Source organism: Pteropus vampyrus, unplaced genomic scaffold (genome assembly GCF_000151845.1).
Source record: "Pteropus vampyrus isolate Shadow unplaced genomic scaffold, Pvam_2.0 Scaffold2, whole genome shotgun sequence".
Lineage (NCBI taxonomy): Eukaryota > Metazoa > Chordata > Mammalia > Chiroptera > Pteropodidae > Pteropus > Pteropus vampyrus.
The window spans coordinates 32684656-32705512 of record NW_011888783.1 but is presented as its reverse complement, the minus strand read 5'-3'; the positions used below and the strand labels follow the sequence as shown (position 1 = coordinate 32705512).

Genomic DNA, 20857 nt, shown 5'->3' with positions numbered 1-20857 from the left:
AACGAAAAGTGATGGCCGTTCTGAGGGTTGGTTGTATTACATAACAGGTTCTGTTTGTACTAGTGTGTTTATCTTCTGCTTCATTAGAGCCTCACTTTACCTCATGTTTGTATCTCGGCTTTCATTTTTTTTTTAAATTGGGTTTTATTGTTTTGCTGAATTGAGAGAGTACCTGGCTGTCTATAGATTTGATCCAGTTACTTTTTGGGGGTTCTAGTTCATATTTTTAAAGATATTGAAGGCTGCTGTTAAATGAAATTATTTCGTCTGAAAATATCAATAACAAATAATAGTGTGCATTTTCACTTTAACCTTCCATGCTAACGGCTATCTCTGCAGTTATTCATGTAGAATTGTTGGATTTCTTTGCTTGGACACGTCGTATTTTAGAAACACCATAGTTTAAGTGTCATGGGAAGATTGTGATCATACAGACCTCTCTTTTGAGTCCTGGCTTTGCCCCTGTCTCGTGCATGGAAGAATTAAAGTCCTTGTCCTTCCTTCAGTTTCCTTCTCTGTTGAATAGAGAAGATAATACCTACTTGTGAGGATTATGAAGCAGAATAAATGGGATAATGTTTGCAGAGAACCTACATGCCTGAGACATATCAGACCGTCAGTAAATGATACATCTTATTGTTTTTGGCCTTTAATTTTGATTCTGACCTTCAATTTCGAATTACTTGCTTTTTTAAAACTCTGGACTGTTTGTTCGTTTTAGTTTGCTTTGTGATTCAAGTCGTGTGGGCCTAGATTACCAGAAGTAAGTGGTAGATCAGGGTTGGAATCCAGCTAGTCCAACTTAAGAGCCAAGCTGGTAAGTCCTTGCTCCTTATCTCCCTCATTAGATCTCATTCTGTACTGTGCTGCCCAAGCACCCGGTTGCAACTCATCACATTTCCTTGCTTTTTGTAGCATAAAGTCATGGCTCTGGGGAGGGATAAATGAGGAGTTGTTTGGGTAGAATTTCAGTGTCCTACGATGAAAGTGTTCTAGAGATATGTTATACCACATTGTGACTATCGTTAACACTACTAAACTGTACACTTAAATGTGGTTAAAATGGCACATTTTATATAAATTTTTCTTTTCTTTTTTTTTTATTTACCACAAATTAAAAAAAGTAGTGGCTCTTCTATCATTTAAGAACTTTAAATGATTGTCTATGCCGCTTCTCTTGAGACATGCTTTTTCCTGCTCCCATAACCAACACTGCTTGTAAAGACTACGTCTTTTCTTTTGTACAGGTGGTTATGTAATAGAACAGTTTCTGTTGTTCAATTTAGTGACTTAATACTGAGAAGTTTTAATTGAGAGATTAAAAGAACAAAGGAGCTATATTATATAAGGTGTGTTTGAGTATGATTTACTTTCACTGCTGTGTGTCTACATAACACTGTGGATTTCTCAGTATGGGCCTTGAGGATATCAGGGAAAAAGGGAGATTTTCCAAATTTTATTTCTCATGGACTTGGGACAAGAGTTGATATCAAAAAACTGTATTCCTAGGACATGGGTTTATTTGTTTCTGAATGAGTAGGATACCTTCGTTGTGCTCTGTGTGTATATTATAGTTAATCTGTAAGTATAACATCAAATGTATAGACTCACTCTCTTTATTTTATTTATTATTATTTTATTATTATTATTTATGCCCACGGCACCTGGTCTTCCTAGGTGGTCTCCCATCCAAGTACTAACCAGGCCCGACCTTGCTTAGCTTCCCAGATCAGACATCGGGCTTGTTCAGGGTGGCATGGCCGTAGACCTCGTAGACTCTCCTTAACCATAATTAATTTCTTCATGAAGTACCCAGAAACTTGGTGTTTCATTCTTATTTTCAAAATGTTCTGAGATGGAAAGCACATTTAAAAACAATATAAACTAGTACAGTTAAAAATAAAACCAGAATATAAACCAAATTTGAACTACCACTTGGTAGATTAATTGTTATAGTTGATACTGATTTTAATTTACTGGCAACAAAAAACAAAGTTCAGTTTTCATAGTTTACTGTATATGGCAGAAGAGTGCCTAAAACATAATTTTTCTTTTCAGGATTGAAAAAGAATTGAACTTGAATATTTTTCCCCATGACTCCTTATTTGAGAGATAATTACTAATAAGTAATAGGCATTATCATTGACTGAGGTTTTATAAGAAACAAGCATTCTTTGGTGTCTAGACTCCGTTAATAGCTAAAGCATAAATGCTGACTCAGTGAAGATATTTTTCGACTGTACAGTATGACCAAGTTAGTTTGCTTTTCATTTATTCAGCAGTCTGCTTAGTGCCTGCTGTTTGCCATATACTGTGTCAGACATCGGAGATTAACAAAGAAATTGTCCTTGAAGTACCTGAAGTGACGATTTGGGTAGGGAAACAGATTATTAGGGTACAATGTGCAAGATGCTTTAATGGAGACGTGTATAGTGCCATTAGAGTAGTTGGGGAAGGTTCTCATGGTAAATGATATTTTAGATGATTCTTAAAAGTTCGCTTGGTTGAAAGGAAGCAAAGGGACATTTCTTACGGAAAGAATACTCTTGGATGGTCTAATTTATTTTAACTAGGAACTTGTACAATCTAGACATAGGTAATTAACACCCATTAAACTTTTCAATTCAAGGAGCAAATGACTTCAGTGGAGCTTTGGCATGTCCTTGAATGCAGCAACTTCATGATTAAATTCTCTCCTATGACTACAGTGCAACTATTACGGCACATGGTCAAAGCTCAGTAAATATTGGATGGATTGATGGATGGAAAGAAGGAAAGGAGAGCTCTGTGTCACGAATATCACAAAGTGTGTATGAAGTAGAGTTAGTTGTCATTGTGTTAGGAAAACTTGGAAGTTGATTTACATTTTCAGTCAGATGGAGGAGCAGTCCATTTTTATACAGGTAGCAAAGGGACCTGGAGATAGAGCCAGTGTTTTCCTCAGAAAATAGCTTGGACTCTTAGGAATTACCTGCATAAACGTTTAGCTTGGACTCCAGAGTCCTGCCCTATGCAGCACAAAAGGAATGAGTTCACTCTAAAAAAAGTTTAAGGGCAGATATTACCGGCTAATCACAACATCCCTGAACTTTAGCCAGGCCTCTGTGGAGTGTCTGATTTTAAATAGAGCTGCTTCCTCATGATCTCTGTTGAATTGTTAAGCTTATGCAGTGTATGCCTGAGCAGTTCAGAGGCTTGACCTGTAGAGGGGGTTATTTTAGATGAATGATTACCAAGCACAGTATTAGTTTTGATGTACTGATGTTGAGCCACTTCTCCCAGCAATAATGAGTCATCAGGCCCCAAAAGACTTCTTAAGACTCCTCTCATTTAGAAAGCTATGTACCTTTTTTCTAACCTCCAGAATTGTAACCTGCTTGGCTTTTCTCTTGGATGTCTCATAGCTATCTCAGACTTAAACAGGGCCATTTAGAAATCTTACTTCCTCCACACCTGTGCTTTCCTTTGAGGTGTGCCACTCTTACTAAATGAACCACCATTCACCTAAGTGACTCAAGGTAGAAGCAAGGCATTAATTATTAATTCTTGACATCCTCCCTCAACCCTTACTTAAGTCTAACCAGTCAATTTTACTTAATATTACTGACATCCATCTACTTCACTTCATTTGATGTTTCATCACCCTCGTCTAAGCCATCATTCATTTGAACTACTGCCCTGGCCTAGGCCTCTGTGCTTCCACTTTTGCTGTTTAATCATTTGTCCACAAAGCACATAATAGTCATCTTTCTAAAATGTAACTTGATTATGTCATCTCATACTTACAAGCCTTTAATGGCTTCCTGTTGTACTTTAGATTAAATAAAAAGTATTTACCCTGGCCTACATTGCTGGGCATGACATAGCCATGATTTATCTCCACAACTTTAGCTTTCCCTCATCCCCTCTCTTACTTTCTCTCCAGCCATGCTTACTCTCTTTCAGTGTTTTGATGTGCTAAGCTGTTTCACCTGTTTCCTCTGCTCAGAATGCCATTGTCCACTCTTCACCGGGCTCGCTCCCTCTTGGTTTTAGGAATCATCTCGTTACTTTTTCCTAAGAGATCTTTCCAGATTGTCCAATCTAAAGTTGACCTCTGATGATCTCTGTGAAACTTATCAGAGTTTAAGAAAATGAGTTTTTTTCACCCGTGTCTCCCCAACCATAATATGATGCTCTGCAAGGACCATATCCTTCTGGTTCCCCCACTGTGCTGCAGAGCACAGTGCTTGTAAAAGAGCAGTGCTTCATAAACATTTGTTACGTGGAAGACTGTTTCATTAAAATAAAAGTTAATCTAGGCAGGAGCATCTTGGCTTTCTCTTTGCGGTAGCAACAGAGCCTGCATCTAATTCCTTATCAGGGTTTGCACACTTTTCCCACATGAGTGTCTAGTAGACTAGAATAGTAACAGAAAGTCAGTTATTTGCTACTTTTGCCCTACTGCCAAAAAAAAAAAAAAAAAAAAAGGTAGCATTTTCGGAGTTTGTCCTTGGAAATCTAACAGACTAAGTTTAGGCCCTGTTTTTACTCCTCTGAAACTGTCTAACCTTAACCTTGAACAAGTTAAACAACTTCTGCCAGGTCTATTTTCTCATATATAAAATGGGGAAAATTATATCCATGGGTTTATTATGAAGATAACATGAGATTAGGTATTGAAAGTGCCTCATACAGTGCTTGGCACCTTGCAGTTCAGGCATTCTTTTCTTATCCCCTTTATATCGCAAGAGATTAATAAGGACTCAGAGAAAAACTTATTTAACTTACCTCATAAACTTACTGTTCTTATTTAATGCGTAATCATACCCAGGGGCACTTACACGAGGTCAGCATCAGTTTAAGAAGAAATAATTCCTCTCTAGGGTGCAAATAAACAATGATGGACTGGTTATTTAATGGTCAATACCATTGGGCTCCCTCAGAAAGATATACATGGAATTCTCCTTTGCCTTATCCCAGGAGTTGTTGTTTAATGTTGTAAAATTAAAATAGCAAATAAATACAAGTAGATTTTTTTCCATTCTAGTTCAAGCAGGCAGTCTATAGAGATAGGCCCTATGAAAATACTTTTCCCATTTTAGGTATTTCTATGGAGAAGCCTTGGCAATGCCATTGAAAACTCTGGAGTCCAAAGCCTTCTAATTATGTTGTCAGCTTTGAGGATCATTAAAAAATTTAATATTATGAAGACAGTTTATTAGATTCGAATAGGTTAGATTCAAATTAGTAAGTGCTGTATATCTACCACCTACTTAGACATTCCAATTTGGATGCTAGATTGAGTTTAAGGGAAAATGCTTTATATCTATCAGAATCATCAAAGGTTAACTCTCTGCCTCTGTTTAGTCAGAATAACTCACCTACCCTTGTCTCTATTAAATTTGTTTCACTGGATGACATGAGACAGTAACCATGGCGAGGGGAATCACTTCTCTATAAGCCAGGTCCTCCGCAGAGCTGGGGACTTGAGCAATAAAAGTTCAAGAACTTTGCATTTGTGTGCTCAAAAATTGGCACAGGGAAGGAGCTGTATTGTTTATTTTGGGATAGTTATTGATAGAGTGTTATTGATAGATTCGGATAGAGTGTTGATACAAGGGGATAGATAGGAGAATTAGTAGATGTAAAACACTGAGTACTTAGCTCAGTTGTTTAGAGCACAGGCGCTTTAGGGAGGCCAAGGGAACAGACATGAATTCCTTCTGGGGCTATCCCACTTGCCATGTTATGTAGTTAAAGATTTTACCTCAGACCCAAGCCAAGTATCTTGAGAATGTGTATGATTGGTTATTTGGGACATTAGACTAATAACATGTAAATGTAATGGAAAAAAATCCATGGCCCACACTATAGAAGGTGCACTGTAGTGACAGAGAGGGGAGGGAGTTACATGAGTACTACTGTCCAGACATCTCTTTTAGCTCATAGTCAGTTTCGTAAAGCCAGTACAGCTAAACTGAGAATTGGAGTTGCTCATGTTAACATATGTCTTGAAGGAGTGCTGTCATCTCCCAGAGGTAACAGAATCAGTTATATCATCATTTTTTTTTTTTTTTTTAAATCTGTGCTTTTACTTGTAGTTGTCTGTCAAAGCGAGTATAAGTCAGTGTTATCTATCAATGGCTCTAGTCACTGTGTTATCTTTCGGTGTTTTCTGTTCAGTGTCTGGTGGGACTGCAGTGCTTTAAAAAGAAATTGGGACAATACCCTCTCAACAATTTCTGAACCTTTGTTGAGTAGAAGGGAAGCCCACTGTTAAATAAAGAAATAATGCATTACCTGTGCTGAAATGCAAGTCTGTGTAGTTCAAAGCCGACCTCTTCCCTTTCGCTGTCCCAGCACAAGACTTCAGTCTCTCCCCTCCCATTAAACGGATTTGATGTTTAAATGATTTCCGTAGGGTATTTCTGTTTAATCAGATGCTAGGAATTGAAAAGAAGTCATAAAAGAACCACAGTAGTATTCTTTGGTTCTATGAGTTAGCCATTAGCAGTCTGTTGTAGAATGTAACAAATCTCTTCCTTTTTTTCTTTTTTCCAGAATGCTATGAACCTACCCCCTGACAAAGCCAGGTTACTGCGGCAGTATGACAATGAGAAAAAGTGGGAACTGATTTGTGATCAGGTAAGAAACAGTGATGCTTTTATTAAGAATCAGTGAAAGAAGAGAACCAGATTTCCTTCCTAAATATATCAGACTTTTTCCAGGAGGTGAATGAATTTGTTTTGTGACTCTTTGCCTTCCTGTTTCTTATGACCAGAGGAAAAGTTAGAAAGTGACTTCTTTTATTCTTGCATTATTTTGACTCTCTTTTATTTTGAGATGTTTTGCAGTTAGACTTTCTGGGAAATCTAATCAAGTGGACAAACCAAATTCAGATCTGTTTTACTATTTTCATAGCAGTTTATACTGCTTGAATAATGCAGGTTCCTTATTCACATATGTTAATGTATATTCATGCAGAAAGCTGAATTGTTTATAAAGAAACATTGTTTAGGCTGATAAAAAATTATTTCAGGTTTTTAGCTATTCTCCAGATATTTTTATTTTATCATTAACACATTGTAACAAAATCATACTCTTCAGAGGTATATAAAATAAAAAGTGGAATTTTCCATTTTCTTTCTACCTTCCAAATTCTGTACCTTAGAGATCTACTGGTAAGATTTTGAAGTCTGCTTCTAGCTTTTTCTATGTTTTTGGTTTTTAAAAACAAAGAAAAGATATATGAATATATACACAGTCCTCTGTATTTTGATATATTTGTCAGTATATGTCTCTACCTCATTCTTTTAAATGGTAGGTAGTATTCCATTTTCATTAGTAATTTTGGGGGCCTTTATTGTGGGGCTAGATGCAGGCTAGTTGTTTTAAAACCTAATTATTTTCTAAAGGTAGAGAGTCAGCTCTGTATATTATATATTATTAGCTATTTTATTTTGTGCCATGAGCTTCAGAGTGATTGTGTCCCTTCCGCCATTCCCTTGTCCCCCTGAAAATTTCTGGAGAGTGTTGTAATTCCTCCTAACACAGCTCCCTTGGATCTCTTCTGTGGGGACAAGATATGTCAGGGAAGCAGAGGGGTTTCTGTTCTCCATAGGTAGAGAGTCCATGTTTCCTAAGAAAGAGAGACCTGCAGTTCACATAGAATTTCTGAAGCACTCATCGTATGTTGTTTGCCCCTAAACTAAAACAGTAATGAAATGGTGGTGAAATCCTCCTCTCTCTTCCATGCTATATTTGAGCCCCAAGAATAGATAGAAACTGAAGAGGAAGCTATTGCTTATATGACTGCAATCCAAAAGAAAGGTTTGCTGACACTAATGTCCTTTTTTGAGACTTAATTTTTAATGAATATTATCTAAACGTGTTATTGCAAGGAAAAGTGATTTGTGACAGTGAACAAAGATAATAGGGAAAATTAATATAAAGGAAAGGTAATCACACAAGTAAGGGAGGTCCAAGGGTGTGAAAAATGCTGTAGTGTGATAGGTTCTGAGTAGGGAGGGCGCAGACAAAGGGGAGCTGTCTTGGGGGACTGTTTTGTTAGTGCTACAAGAAAGGGCTGACCCTTCCTTCCTCAGACCTGCAGAGACATTCACCTGCCAACTCAGTCTGCCCTGATCCTTTCTCACTTTATTGAATTATTAATTTTTGTATCTCCAATATGCTATAAAGGGACAACTGCTGACGATGGAAGATTTCTAGCAGCTGTGCCCACTCTTAGACCAAAAGTAGCTTCATAGGGTTGGTGGTAGAGTCATAGGGCCTCTGAGGCTGGGAGAGGAGCAAGTCAGTTATCTAATTATGTTTCTGATTTTCAGATTCTCAAAGTTCAGGTTATTTTAGCCTTAAATGTTAATATGCCAGAACATGGAGAATTTAGCTGTTTCATCTATCTTTTTCTGGCAGTCACTTCAACACATACCGAAAGCTCCAAACTGAAGCGGCTCCATCAGTTCTGAGGTGTCATGGGTGATTTGTTGGTAATAGTGAAATAATAATCATCATTATTATTGTTGCCAGTAGCCAGCATTTAGTAAGCAGGTATTCTTAAGAGCTTTGTGTTTAATCTTCAAAGCACAGCAATAAGATATTTATTAGTATCTCCATACGATATATGGGGGAAACTGAGACTTAGAGACTAAATCATTGCCGAAGTTCATATAGCTATTAAGTAGTAATGTGGCATAGGTGATCAGATTCTACAGAATGTGCACACTCTGCGGTCTGTACCCTAAGCATACTTTCTGCTCCCTTCCTCACCAAGTACTCGTGTGTGGTTGATACTAAGAATAAATAAAAAATACAGGGTATTTCTGTTTCTCAGACTTGCATTCTGGTATTCTTTCCTGAGAGGGAGAGAAAGTCAATTGTAACACAGGCACTGAGCATAACCTACCCTATACACATTACCACTATGGTGAACTGCCATTTTTGGTCAGCCATTAGTCATTGTGAAAATTGTGAACTTTTTGTCACACACATGCAAATCATTTCTCCTGTGTATGTTTATCAGAGAAAAGAGAAAATCCGTAAACTTAAAGCATGCATAATGTAATAGTCACATGGCAAATATAATGTATTGATGTTTATTTGATCGAATGGACATTTGAATAACCTGATGGACATTCAAAATACTTTTGCTTTTGTGATTCCATTTATGTGAAATGTCTAGAATAGGAAAATCCATAGAGACAGAAAGTCAGTTAATGGTTGCTGTGGACTGCAAGGGGGGATGACAGTGACTGATAATGGGAATTTATCTCAATAAACAAGATATTTGCCTCTGCAACAATCAGGCATAGATAGGAAAAAAGGGGAGGAGAATTTGAGAGAAATAATTAAATGTTTGTATGGATCTTCTTTGGATCCTAATCTGAGCAAGCTAAGTAAGAAAAGACTTTTTGAGAAAATTGGGGTATTCCATTAGTGACTCCAAAGAAATTATTAGATGATTCCAAAAAATTATTGTTGACTTTGTTGGGTTTGGTTTTGGCATTGTGATTGTATAAGAATATGTTGTCATTTTTTTCAAAAAATGCATACTGATGAGGGGGTGAAATTATATGACTGGGGTTTTTGTAAAATACTTCATTAAAAGAAAAATTGAAAAAAGAGATGAAGGAAATGTGGAAAAATCTTGATAGTTGATGAATCTTGGTGGTGGCATACATTGGTGTCTATTATAGTGTGCTCTCAATTTTTGTGTACCTTTGAAAATTTATAATATAAAATTTAAAAATAAAAGATATTTGCACTTAATGATCTCCACGTTTTCCTCATCTGTAAAGTGTAGTTAATACTAACATCCTGAAATTATTTTGAGGATTGGAGGTAATATATGTAAAGTACCTAGAATAACACCTGGCACATAGTAGGCGTTTCATAAACGATGTAGCTGCTTCTGCTGCTGCAAAGGGGTCCAGACATTTAATATTGGTAGCATTGTTTTTATTGTTAAATTGTCTGCAAAAGATTCAGAAAAATTTATTGCGTTGGCTCTATCATTGTATGTTTACCCAAACATACTTTATGATTAGAAGTCAGGATGCTGTCGGGAAAAGGCACAGCTATAAAATTTCAGTCCAAGAAAACATTAAGGCAAGCATCTTATCAGTAAAGTCTTAAAACAATGACTGTGGAGTGTTGTCATTGACATCTGACCCATTAACTCTCCCTGGCCCCTGATGCTTTGTGCACAGTATATTGAATACAAATATTAATTTTATTTCTTTTTAAACAAATAATGGCAGATATATTATTATCTGTTATTTAAGATACATGTTATAGGCAAGTTGTACAAAGTGAAATAGGATATTACAGAAGGAAGTATGTGAACAAAAGTGTTGGAGGGCTTATGGTGAAATTATTTCAGGTTTAGTTCTATGAAAAATTATGTGGACACTGAATCATGGAACTGGTGAGTGTCTCCTTTTATTCCTTGGCTGCTAGAATGCTCAGAGCCAATCTGCGGTTCACCCATTACCAAGTAAACAGTGTCCTACAGGCATGTGTTTTGTTTACCAGTCTTATCCATGACTTCCTATAATTTTTCCTGCCCACATTTTCCTTCCTCACTGATTTCCTCATTTTAAAAAAAAGTCTTTTATAAAGTTGTAAACTTTCATAAGTCATCTTTTTGAATGAGGAACATAATAATATATCGACTTCTGGTGAACAAAGATTATCCTTGCACTGATAATGAAACCTAAATTTTCTATGTGTTGTGGGCATCATGTAAATCAGTCCATCAAACCTACTGTCTTTCTCTAAAGAAGCACATATGGAGGATTAAAATAAGATGCTTTGTCCTGATTCAGTTTAGGAAAGTCAGTTGAGTTGACTAGAATTCATATACTTTTTTATACTTTCATATGGTTGCATTAATATGTCTCTTTGTTTTGTAAGTATTTAAATATGTCTTCCCACACCATAAGTGAGTTACTTAAGGGCATGGGCCATGTGTCATTTGCATGCGTACCTCCAGTACCTTGCTTAGTGCCTGAAACAAAATAGGTGCTTATTGCAAGTGTATTGAATGAAAGAAAGAATAGCTAAATGATATGTTAGGGTGACAGTGGAGAAGGAAGAGAAGGCAAAAGGAAGAAGAAGGTAGGTGGGAGAGGAAGCATGGTGGGGGTAGAGGTTTCTTGTTTCTCTATCTTTTTCACCTTTCTCTACCTATTGGCGTAATTTGATGGTGATAAGTGAAACTAAACTTCACCGCTCACTTCTGGAAACTCTTTTAAAGAAGAAAGGATGCCTGATGTAGATACAAAGGAGTCTGTATGGGCATTTGTGCAGTGAAGCTCTGTCTTCACCTACCCATGGTCAACTGAAAATCCAGTTCTTTGGCTAATACTAGGGCACAAAATAAAAAAAAAATTTAAGTGATTAAATCCCAAAGAGCTTTCTATAGTAAGAGTATTCCAGCAATGTTCCTTAGTCCTTTCCTAGATTATCCTGTAAATGTAAACAGGACCTGAGCTTCTAATGGGTCTCATAAGTTAAAATAACATGGGAAAACTGTTTAGCCCTGGTCAGAATGGGGCTGCAGAAGCCACGGAGAGCCTTCCCTTGATGGATTTTGGGTGGTGCAGGGTGCAGCCCAAAGGGTTTATTTCTGTGCTGTAGTAAGTGGGCTGAGTTCCCATGAGGACATTAATTTGAGGACTCTGAGGATACTAAGGAAAGTTTCAAATGGCATGAGATTGACAGTTTCAGAGTAAAAAGCTGGAAATGATAAAGTTCTTTTGACAATTGCAAATGACAGTAAAAGGGCTCTTTCAGTGTTCTTCATAATTTGCAGACAGAGAACACCCCTTGCTCTTCTGCCTCAATTTTTGGTGTTCCCTGAACAGAGACTTTTGTGCTGCATTGTTTGGCTTTGGGGTCTTGGCTGTTTCATACCAGTTTAGGGTAAAGGCTGCTTTTAGGGATCTTGAGAGATCTCAGATGAACCTAAGACTTTCAAATCATTATATCAGATAGGGTTGTTAGAGACCATTTATTTCAAGCCACTCTTTATTTTTCTAACTTAAAAAGTTAACACATGCTTGTCAAAGAAAATTAACTCTTTTAGAGCATATGCAGTACAGTGAAAGTCCTTTCACCTTTTCTACCTATTCATTCATCCTCTTAATTTATTGATGATGAAACTGAAGTTTAAGAGCATAAGTGACTATACTGTTAGTACCAAGGCCACCCTGGCTAGTTAGTGAGATGAGAACACCTATTTCCAAACTCTAGTTATGAGCCCTTTCAGTTATTCCCGGTTACAAAGGGACCTGGAAATGATCCATTGAAACAAAAAAGAGGCTATCACAGAGGCTTCATCTGTGTCTTCTCAGGTGTTATTGGTGGGGAAGGAGATTGGTTCATAACTATGCCTCTGGTGAATGATGAAGTGGAAGTGGTTAGTCATAAATTCAGGAAGTTTTAGATGACTAATACTGATGAGTATAGATTACATGAATGTATAATTCAGTCCTGAAACATTAGTGGCGCCACACCTGAGTTGGCTCAGAAAGTTTCCATGTGGCTTTGCCCCTCCTGTCAGCATGATTTATTTTGGGGAGTGGTTTCGCATGGCTCGACCTTGCCCCCTAATGGCTGGCTATTGTTTTGCATTGTAGCCTTAGTGAGAGATGGGGGTCTTCAGTCTCCTTGGCTTGTATGGAATGATATGAGAGATTAAAAACAACAAAAAATGTGAGAGTGAGGAGGTGGCAGGAAACCATTACCCACTTACACTCAGCTTCCTGTGTTAAGCACTTCAGGAAGATTAAATTTCACCTCCCAAGGCTTGGCACGTGTCCTGATCAAGAAAGAGGAGGGCCCCAGCTGCCACGGGCCAGAGCTGAGTCAGGGCAGTGGCACCGAGATACTCCACTACACTAAGATAGTTCTTTACTCCATTACAGTGAGAGTTGCTCTCTTGTCCTTTTCAACACAACCGACCCGTACCATTTAAATGCAATCATTAGGAGCATAATTATTTTTTAAATCCTTTACTTATATTTTCTAATACTATCTCTTTCAAAAGATAAAAAGTTACTTATTGGATAACTTGTATCAGTAGTTACAAGTTAAGCCAATTTATCACTTGAGTAAAATTTCCTAAAAAATTAAAGAGCAAACATATCGCTAATTTTTTTTTTTTTTTAATGTTCGTGATTTTGTGATCTAGTACAGCTCTTCTCTGCCAAGTAAGCAAATATTACTGGATACTGATATATCATTTTCTGTGGACCATCAGATCCTAGGTAATGAGGACTTGTCCTTGGAGCACCAGGGGTAGTAAATGAGTGGCGGCATGGTGAGGGTGGGAAGGAGACTGTGGCCTACTTCAGTGTTGGTGGCTGCCATGTTTGTTATTTGAGCAAGCCTGTGAATAGCATAGACAGTGGGGAAGAAGTTGAGGAAAAGATAGCGATGCAGCAGCAGCCTTACCCCTGGCTCCCAGACTCCAGACTTAATCTGCCTTCGGCCGCTGTCCTCAAGTTCCAGGCTTTGATTCTACATTTAGCCACAGTCACTTCATTCTGGCTTTACCAGCTGTTGGTCTACCAGATGGCCTTATCCAGTCCTCTGGCTGGCTGATATTTTTACTATATTTAATATTGTTTGATGTTAAATTAAAATTTTTATTATGTTTCCATAATTCTGTGGCATGTTGAAATGCTATCTTTTTAAATCATTACGAGGTTTTTGAGATGTGTTTAATTCTTTGGAAAGTCTATCTTTCAAACCCTAAGTGTTTTTCTTTTATCATTTTGATACTCAGTATTTCCCCTCTATGTAATCCTAATTTTGGGTTTCAGATTTTTTGTTTGGTATTTTGTTTCCTAGTGTATTTTTTTTTTAATTCAGTATGCATCTTATGAGAATGAGAATTTTCTCTTGTATCCAAATAATTTCAATTAAAATGAATAATTCCTTAATGTCGTCTATTACCTAGTTCATATGTCCCAATTTTTCATAATACTCTTTTCACCTGGTTTGTTCAAACAAGAATCTAGTCCAGGATCAATCACATATTGCATCTGGCTGTTATATTCTTTAAGTCTGTTAGAATCAAACAGATTTTTGTTCTTGATGCTCATAGAGCGAAGAGAACCAGGCAAAGCCATTTTGTAGCAAGTTTTGTTTTCTGCATTTGTCTGATTGTTTCCTAGAGGTGTTTGAATTCCTGAATTTCCTATTAACCAGAAGTTACATGTAAAAATGTGCTAGATTGATGATGAACCTCTTTGTCTAGAATATCATAGGAAACAACGTCTGATGTCTCACTATTAGATAATATTAGTCAGTGGATCAGGTCACAATGTGAACCCTCCATTGTATAATTATGTTTTTACCCTTGAACCGAAAAGTATCTGAAGAATGTTACTTTGGGACCATCATACGCCTGGTTACCTATCAGCCTTGTACCTAGTGGGTTTAAAACTAATTGATAAACTTTTGCTGAATCAGTTGCACGAGGAGTTGCACAAAGGTGATTTTATAATCTCATTTCCCTTCTACATTAAGCCAGCAACTAGAGCTTTCAGCTGGGTCTTGGTTTTACTCTGGCATGTATTTATTCCTGGAAGTCTTTCCCTAAATTACCATTTTTCAGAGTAAGGATTTAGTTTCATAGGTACTTCAAAAGGTGGCAAATAGGTTTGCCTTTTGTAAGCATCATTGTGAACTCATGGGTTTTCAGAGCCAGTGTGTTTCAATCAATATGAGATTTTCGAGGCTCACATTATCAATACTTTGATGTATGAGAACCTCTTCATGCTGGCTCCTCTGTCCTTTTTAACATGACTCTATTAATCTTTGAGAGCTTGTTTTTATTTTGCAAAACCCATCTCTTATGCTTAACTTGTATTTTCCTTGCCCCAGACCTGGAATCTGACTTTCTCTAAGGAGCCCTATTCTTTTTAAGGGGGGATGGTATTAGCAACGAGAATGTGAGAGGGTAGAGGTCATCATAGCTGCTTGGTGCATCTGCTTCTCAAAGTTTAAGTATCTAGGCCTTGTCTAAAATATATGTCTAAAAATAGAGATCATATTGATATTTTTCAAATCATTTTTAATATTAATGTACTTAATTTCTTTGATTTTATAATTACCAGTTTTTTGGGGGTTTTTTTTGCATTGAACTGATTCCTAACATAAATGTAACTATTTGTCTTTTTCCTGTAATATAAAAAATGTCCTCCTCCCCCTCCTCCTCCTCTTCCTGAGCAGGATCATCAGAACTCAGGTATTTTTCTTTTTCTCCTCCATGATTTTGTTTATATAGTACATGGTTAGCTCAGGGGACTTTAAAAAATCTTCAGTATGTTCTTGTTTGAAAGGCATCCTTAAGTAATATGTAGTAAATGGGGGGAGAAATGTTTTTATATTCCTGTTTTTCAGGTGAAGAAACAATGAGGTGTGTTTGTACCTCTTGCATTTTTATAGAAGTACTTTCCAGGGATTTTGCAAAATTTTCTTGAAGTTTAGTGCAGACCGTAACTATGGTTTTATAATGCAAGTCTGTATTTCTAAACATAACTGGAAATATTTTTCAGCCTTTCTTTACTAAGGATTTTTTTTGTAGGTTCTTTTTTTGCACATTCTTTTTGTAGGTTGAGTAAAGAGAGGGATTCAGATATCCAAAGTAGGAAGTATAATCTAAAGCTTTAGTGTACAGGGGATCTACTTGGGGGCTTTAAGAAAATGCAGATTCTTGAGTACTTGTACTTAATGAATTGGGTCAGGAGAATTTTTGCAGTTTAACAAGCATCCTCAATTGCTTTAGATGAAGGTTTTTGATGGCATATATTTTAAGAAATGCCAGTCTAAAAGAGGGGAAAGCTTTGGCTGCTGTGGGCAGAGAACAAAGGATTTGAAGATTATCTTGAGGATTTCCCAGTATAAATCCAATCTTCTGTCACCGTGTTCAGTTCTTATATCCCCAATAATAACAGCAGCTATACTTACTGAACACTGCTGTGTGTCCAGCAGAATCGTGGTTCTGTTTTTTCTTAGGACAACATGAAATAATAAACAAACTTCATTAACATTCCTTCCTTCCTCACAAATTCAATAAATTCAATTAAAACACTTTAAATTGGGGGAAAATGATGAACTATGAATGGGATTAAAGAAGCCCAGTTAATATTACATATTAGAGAATGAATTATAGGATGTTATGATTAGGAAAGACCTGTTGAACTAGAAGAAACTTTTACTAGTCTAAATAAAGGAAATTATTTGGAAAAGTCTCATCAAAAGTTATTTTCAGTCTGAGAACTGTAATGGAACACTTGGAAAGTTGTCCTCTCCTCTCAGACTAGGAAAATGATTTCATATTCAGAGCTGAAGAATGCTTCAAGGCTCTCCAAGAAACTAAGGCTGTGGAATGAATCTGACATACTGATTTTTAAAGTCTAGTCTAGTGCAGAAATGGCCAACTTTTAAAGTTGGGAATGAAGAAAAGAGAGAGCTTTATTACATCCTTAACCATGGGCTCTTCCACTATTCAAAACCCCTTAGTGACTCCCTGTTGTCTCTCCTGCATCCAGTAGCCTATTATTTGATGTCCACCGTTGCCCTTTCCAAGTTACCGGTTAGATCTTTTTGCCATTACCTTTGATAAACTGCGTTACTGGGACCCAGCTAAACCCCTTGAAGTTGCGAGCACGTACTCTGTGCTTTTCTACCTTTATTCCCATGGTCCCCCATCTGGAAAACTCCTCTGTCTCCTGCCTCTCACACTGTCCCAGGATATCTGTATGCTGCCTGTCCTTCAAAACTCAATTCAAAAGCTACTTTCTCCAGGGAAGTTCCTTTGATCATCTCAGTTGGAAAGAGCCTTACCTTTCTTTGAACTTCCAGACTATCACATATGGTTCTTATCATACTTTGGTTCTTATAATACTTTGTATTACAGTGATGTCTGTTGTATCTCAGAGATGAGATTTGGTGTTTTGGAATTGAATTTGTTTCATTTTGTGCTTTTTATACAGCATCTTGCATAATGATTTCTGGATGAATGAAAGAATAAAACGACAAAAAAAAAATTTGTTTTTTCACGTTGGTGCCTAGAAACAGGAGACCTAAATGTGATAGTAAGATTTAAGATGTTCAGAGTCAGGGACTTATTTAGCAAAATATTTCATCCAGTAATAACCACAGGGACCCTTCTAAATAGGATCACAGCTGGCACTAGCTGCCTCTGGTAGTTGTTAGATGAAATTAGAATCCCATCTGAGCTTGCTTTTCTTTCTATCTATTACTGTAAGTAGGTAGAGTCTTAATACTTTTTCCTCATTTTCTCTAAATTGTCCTCTTCTTTCATACAAATACTTTTTGTAGGTGGGACAGTCTGGCAGCCTTTCTGAAGTTTCAGAATTTTTTTCGGTGGGGGTGGGGCATGGACTATATGTTCCCTTGGGGACTTTGGTACTCTCAGTGTTGGTGGGGTAGGAATCTAGATCTGTTTGTATAAATTTTTTTCTGCTTGTATAAATTGTTAGCCCTCTGAGGGCTGAGATGTTAAGGCTTCCCTTAGTCTCTCCTGCTTAGGAACCCTGATTCTGGTCTTGGCACCCCCCACCCCCACCCCCCGGTACATTATTCTTGGTCTCTCCTATACTGTATAAATCATTTCTGTGTATATACAATATTAAGCCCTTTTGTCTTTTCTTCTCCCTGTGTACTTATGTCAGTATTATCGATTTTAGAAGGTAAACTCCTTGAGGACATAGATTATTCCTGTCAACATAGCTCTGAAGAGCGTTTAGTACCAAGCTAAATCCTGCAAATGAGTAATCATTAATGACAATTATGCTGGCAATAATTATGGTTTGTTTAGAGACTACAGTTTGCTTACTCAGCCTTGGGAAAGGAAGTGCGACTACTTTCAGCTTCTAGGAGTAAAAATCATTCAAGTGTACTGAGCTTATGTGCACAAAAGCAAAGCCCTTTGAATTTTCACTATCTGAAGTGAATTATTACGAGATCAAATAATAAAACATTAATAATGGCATAACGATGGTGACATCTAATTTATCCCTGAGGATGTTTAAGCAGTTTATGTAGCTCTGCTAATACACTACTGAAATAGAGCCAGTGGCCCTGTAGCCATCCCAAACAAGGAGAGAAACTCGGCATTATGTCCCCCGTGAGCCATCCATTTCCCAGAGACTTCCTTTATTCTCAGATATCTTGCTATAATTTCATTCCTTAAACCTAAGAATATTAAGATGTAAGACAAATTTAGAGTGAAATTCTGTTTGATTTTGGAGCTGCCTATCCAAATATAACTTATAGAGCGGAAATGCTTTTAACATGCTTGGTGTAAGTCCAGTTAACACCAAATTAACCTCAATTAAGTAATTTATTATGTAATTATGTGCATGGATAGAGTGGATACAAAGGATTATAAATGTTTTGCTAGATGAGTGGAGTGTCCAGTTCTAATCCTTTATGCAGGAAGGCTTTCAGTGACAAACTTTATTAGATTTGGGTGGAGAAAGGCGGGCATGGAGGGAGGGAGGCACCAAAGAAACAGTTCGGCTGGTTAGAAAGAACCTAAGGCTGCCTGTCTGTGTCTAATAGGGAAGACACATAGCCAGTAGCATAGCTGGTGAATTCCATCTGTTGTGGCTGACCTAATGAACTTAATATACTTCTTAATACAACCCTTTAGTTAGTTCCTTTAGGAATGGCCTGGTTTTCCATTTTGGGTTGCAGTAGATGAACTTTAGTCATTAAATGAAGACCAGTAACTGCTTTGTCTTTTACTTACATGCAGGCTGTGCTGGCGTGTAGGCCACCTAACCTTCCTGGTGGCCTGTGGGGGGAGGGGAGGTGAACATAAGCCTTAGTGGATTGAGTTAATGAGAAATGTATGATAATGTAAGGCACTAGGCAGTTTCGGAGCCATTAGAGGTACAACACAGGCTTACAGCAGATGTTCTTCAGCTATGACATTAGTTTGGCTGACTTATGTCTAGCACTGGCTGTATGATCTGTACAGAGTGTTTACAATTTCTTTGTGTACTTTTAAACTTTGAAAAAGTTACCTTTAATTTATGAGAAAAGTGACGTGTATGACATTTAAAAGAAATGTAAGTCTTTGAACATTATTAAGGACTAACTGTGCCAAGCATTCTTCCATATATTGGGACTCAGAGAAGAAAAGATGTTTCTACCCTTTTAAAAACTTTTATCAAAAAGCAAGAGGAGCACACTTATTGCAGCGTGGTGAAAAGAACAAGGATCAGAGATGCAGAAAACCTGAGTTTGAATCCTTGACCTGTGCTGTGTGTGTGCGCAGGTGTGTATGAGTGTGATTTAAGGAAAGTCATTTAATATCTGAACCTCAGTTCCTCCACCTATAAAATGGAGTTAATATCGACTTGACACACAGGGAGGCTTGAGTGAGCTAAGTGGTGTAAAGAATATGATAAACTGGAAAGTTATTAAAAGATAAGTTAACCTTTGAGAAACAGAAGTGCTGCCTCAGATGCAAAGGTAATTGTGTTCCTGAGCTTGCATAAATGAAGTTTTAGCAGTGAGAAGAAATTTCCTAATTATTACCAGAGAAATTGAAATCCTTACAGTCTATCGGGTAAAATATTTGCAAACAACACAGAAGCTTAATGAAGATTCTGATTCTAAGGCCTATTCTCCCCTCCTTCTCCCAGCCACTTCTCCCAGTGCAGTCTCTGGCCAGGTGCCTGAATTGGCTTTGGGCTCTTTTTTGGGGCCAGTGTGAATGCTTATGGGGAATGATTAAAAAACCCCAGAACAGTTGTTATTTCCCATCAAGAAATATTTCGTGAGGAAAATTTGATCATACAAAGAGATAAATGGCAAGAGGTCAGGGTGGTGGTGATGTTGTACTGATAAGACATTTTGAAAGAAATTTATATTTTAAAGACTTTCAGACGGCTTATCAATCCATATCGACAAATCACTGTAATTAAAGAATATTTTTTATCCCTATGTATATTTCTGTATCATGTAACTCAAGCAGAGGACTTAATTTCTGTAAGCTCTCCACATCAATGATGCTGAGCAAGCAGGTAACCAGTTGTTGAAAATAGCACGTGGGAGATGGGGTGATGGAAAACTGCCAGCCAAGGACGTTTTGGGTTTCAATTCAAAATCAAAAATTCTAATAGAGAAAAATTATTAATTTAAATAAATATGATGTCAATAACTTGTCCAGAGTTCTTCACAATAAAAATGTGTTTTGGCAAGGTGCTGAAATTTTTGTGTATTCCCTCAGATGTTTCTGTTATCCAAATGTTCATATTGAAGAGACAGAAAAGGTTTGATGAACCTGATGCTGGATTTATAACTCAAACAGCAGCTCCTTTTGAGATTAGATGAACAACCTCAAGTTTTAGGAAAATGATTGGGGCTTCATATTCTTCTGCCATAGAAGTTTTATTTGAATCCCTGGATATAGGCGGAATTTTCTGAGAAGTAGCTATAATGTCAACCTACTGTTTTTTAAAGCATTAGGTGTATTCATTTTCTGTTTCTTGGAAATACATTAGTAAGTTACTCAAACAAACAAAAAATGTGCCTAAAACATAACAGTAAATGCTAATAAGCATGGTTGAAAAAGTATGAGTGTATTAAATTTAGACCTTGTCCATAATTTCAGGGGAATGATTATAGGGAAATCTTTACAGGACCAGTAAATGTATATATTTGAGAAAGCCTTTCTAGGTCACCCCAATCCTAAGTAAGAAATGGACAAAGGTTCATTGGACTATCAGAAATGGGATTCACTATGCCAATGTTATATGTTGTATTCAATCAGATTTTGTTATTTTAAAGGAATAAACATGACTTT

General features: G+C 37.1%; 1 protein-coding gene and 1 pseudogene across 4 annotated transcripts in view; one reads left to right on the top strand and one right to left on the bottom strand.

Annotated features, from left to right (window-relative positions):
• The window catches only part of FMNL2 (formin like 2), a 270355-nt gene that overhangs the window by 147748 nt on the left and 101750 nt on the right, over positions 1-20857 (top strand). For all 4 annotated transcript variants that reach the window (XM_011359342.2, XM_011359360.2, XM_011359351.2 and 1 more), the window contains exon 2: positions 6544-6627. In XM_011359342.2, coding sequence (XP_011357644.1) covers positions 6544-6627 — 84 coding nt within the window. The remainder of the gene's footprint in view (positions 1-6543; positions 6628-20857) is intronic.
• LOC111739547 lies at positions 1653-1768 on the bottom strand (annotated as a pseudogene).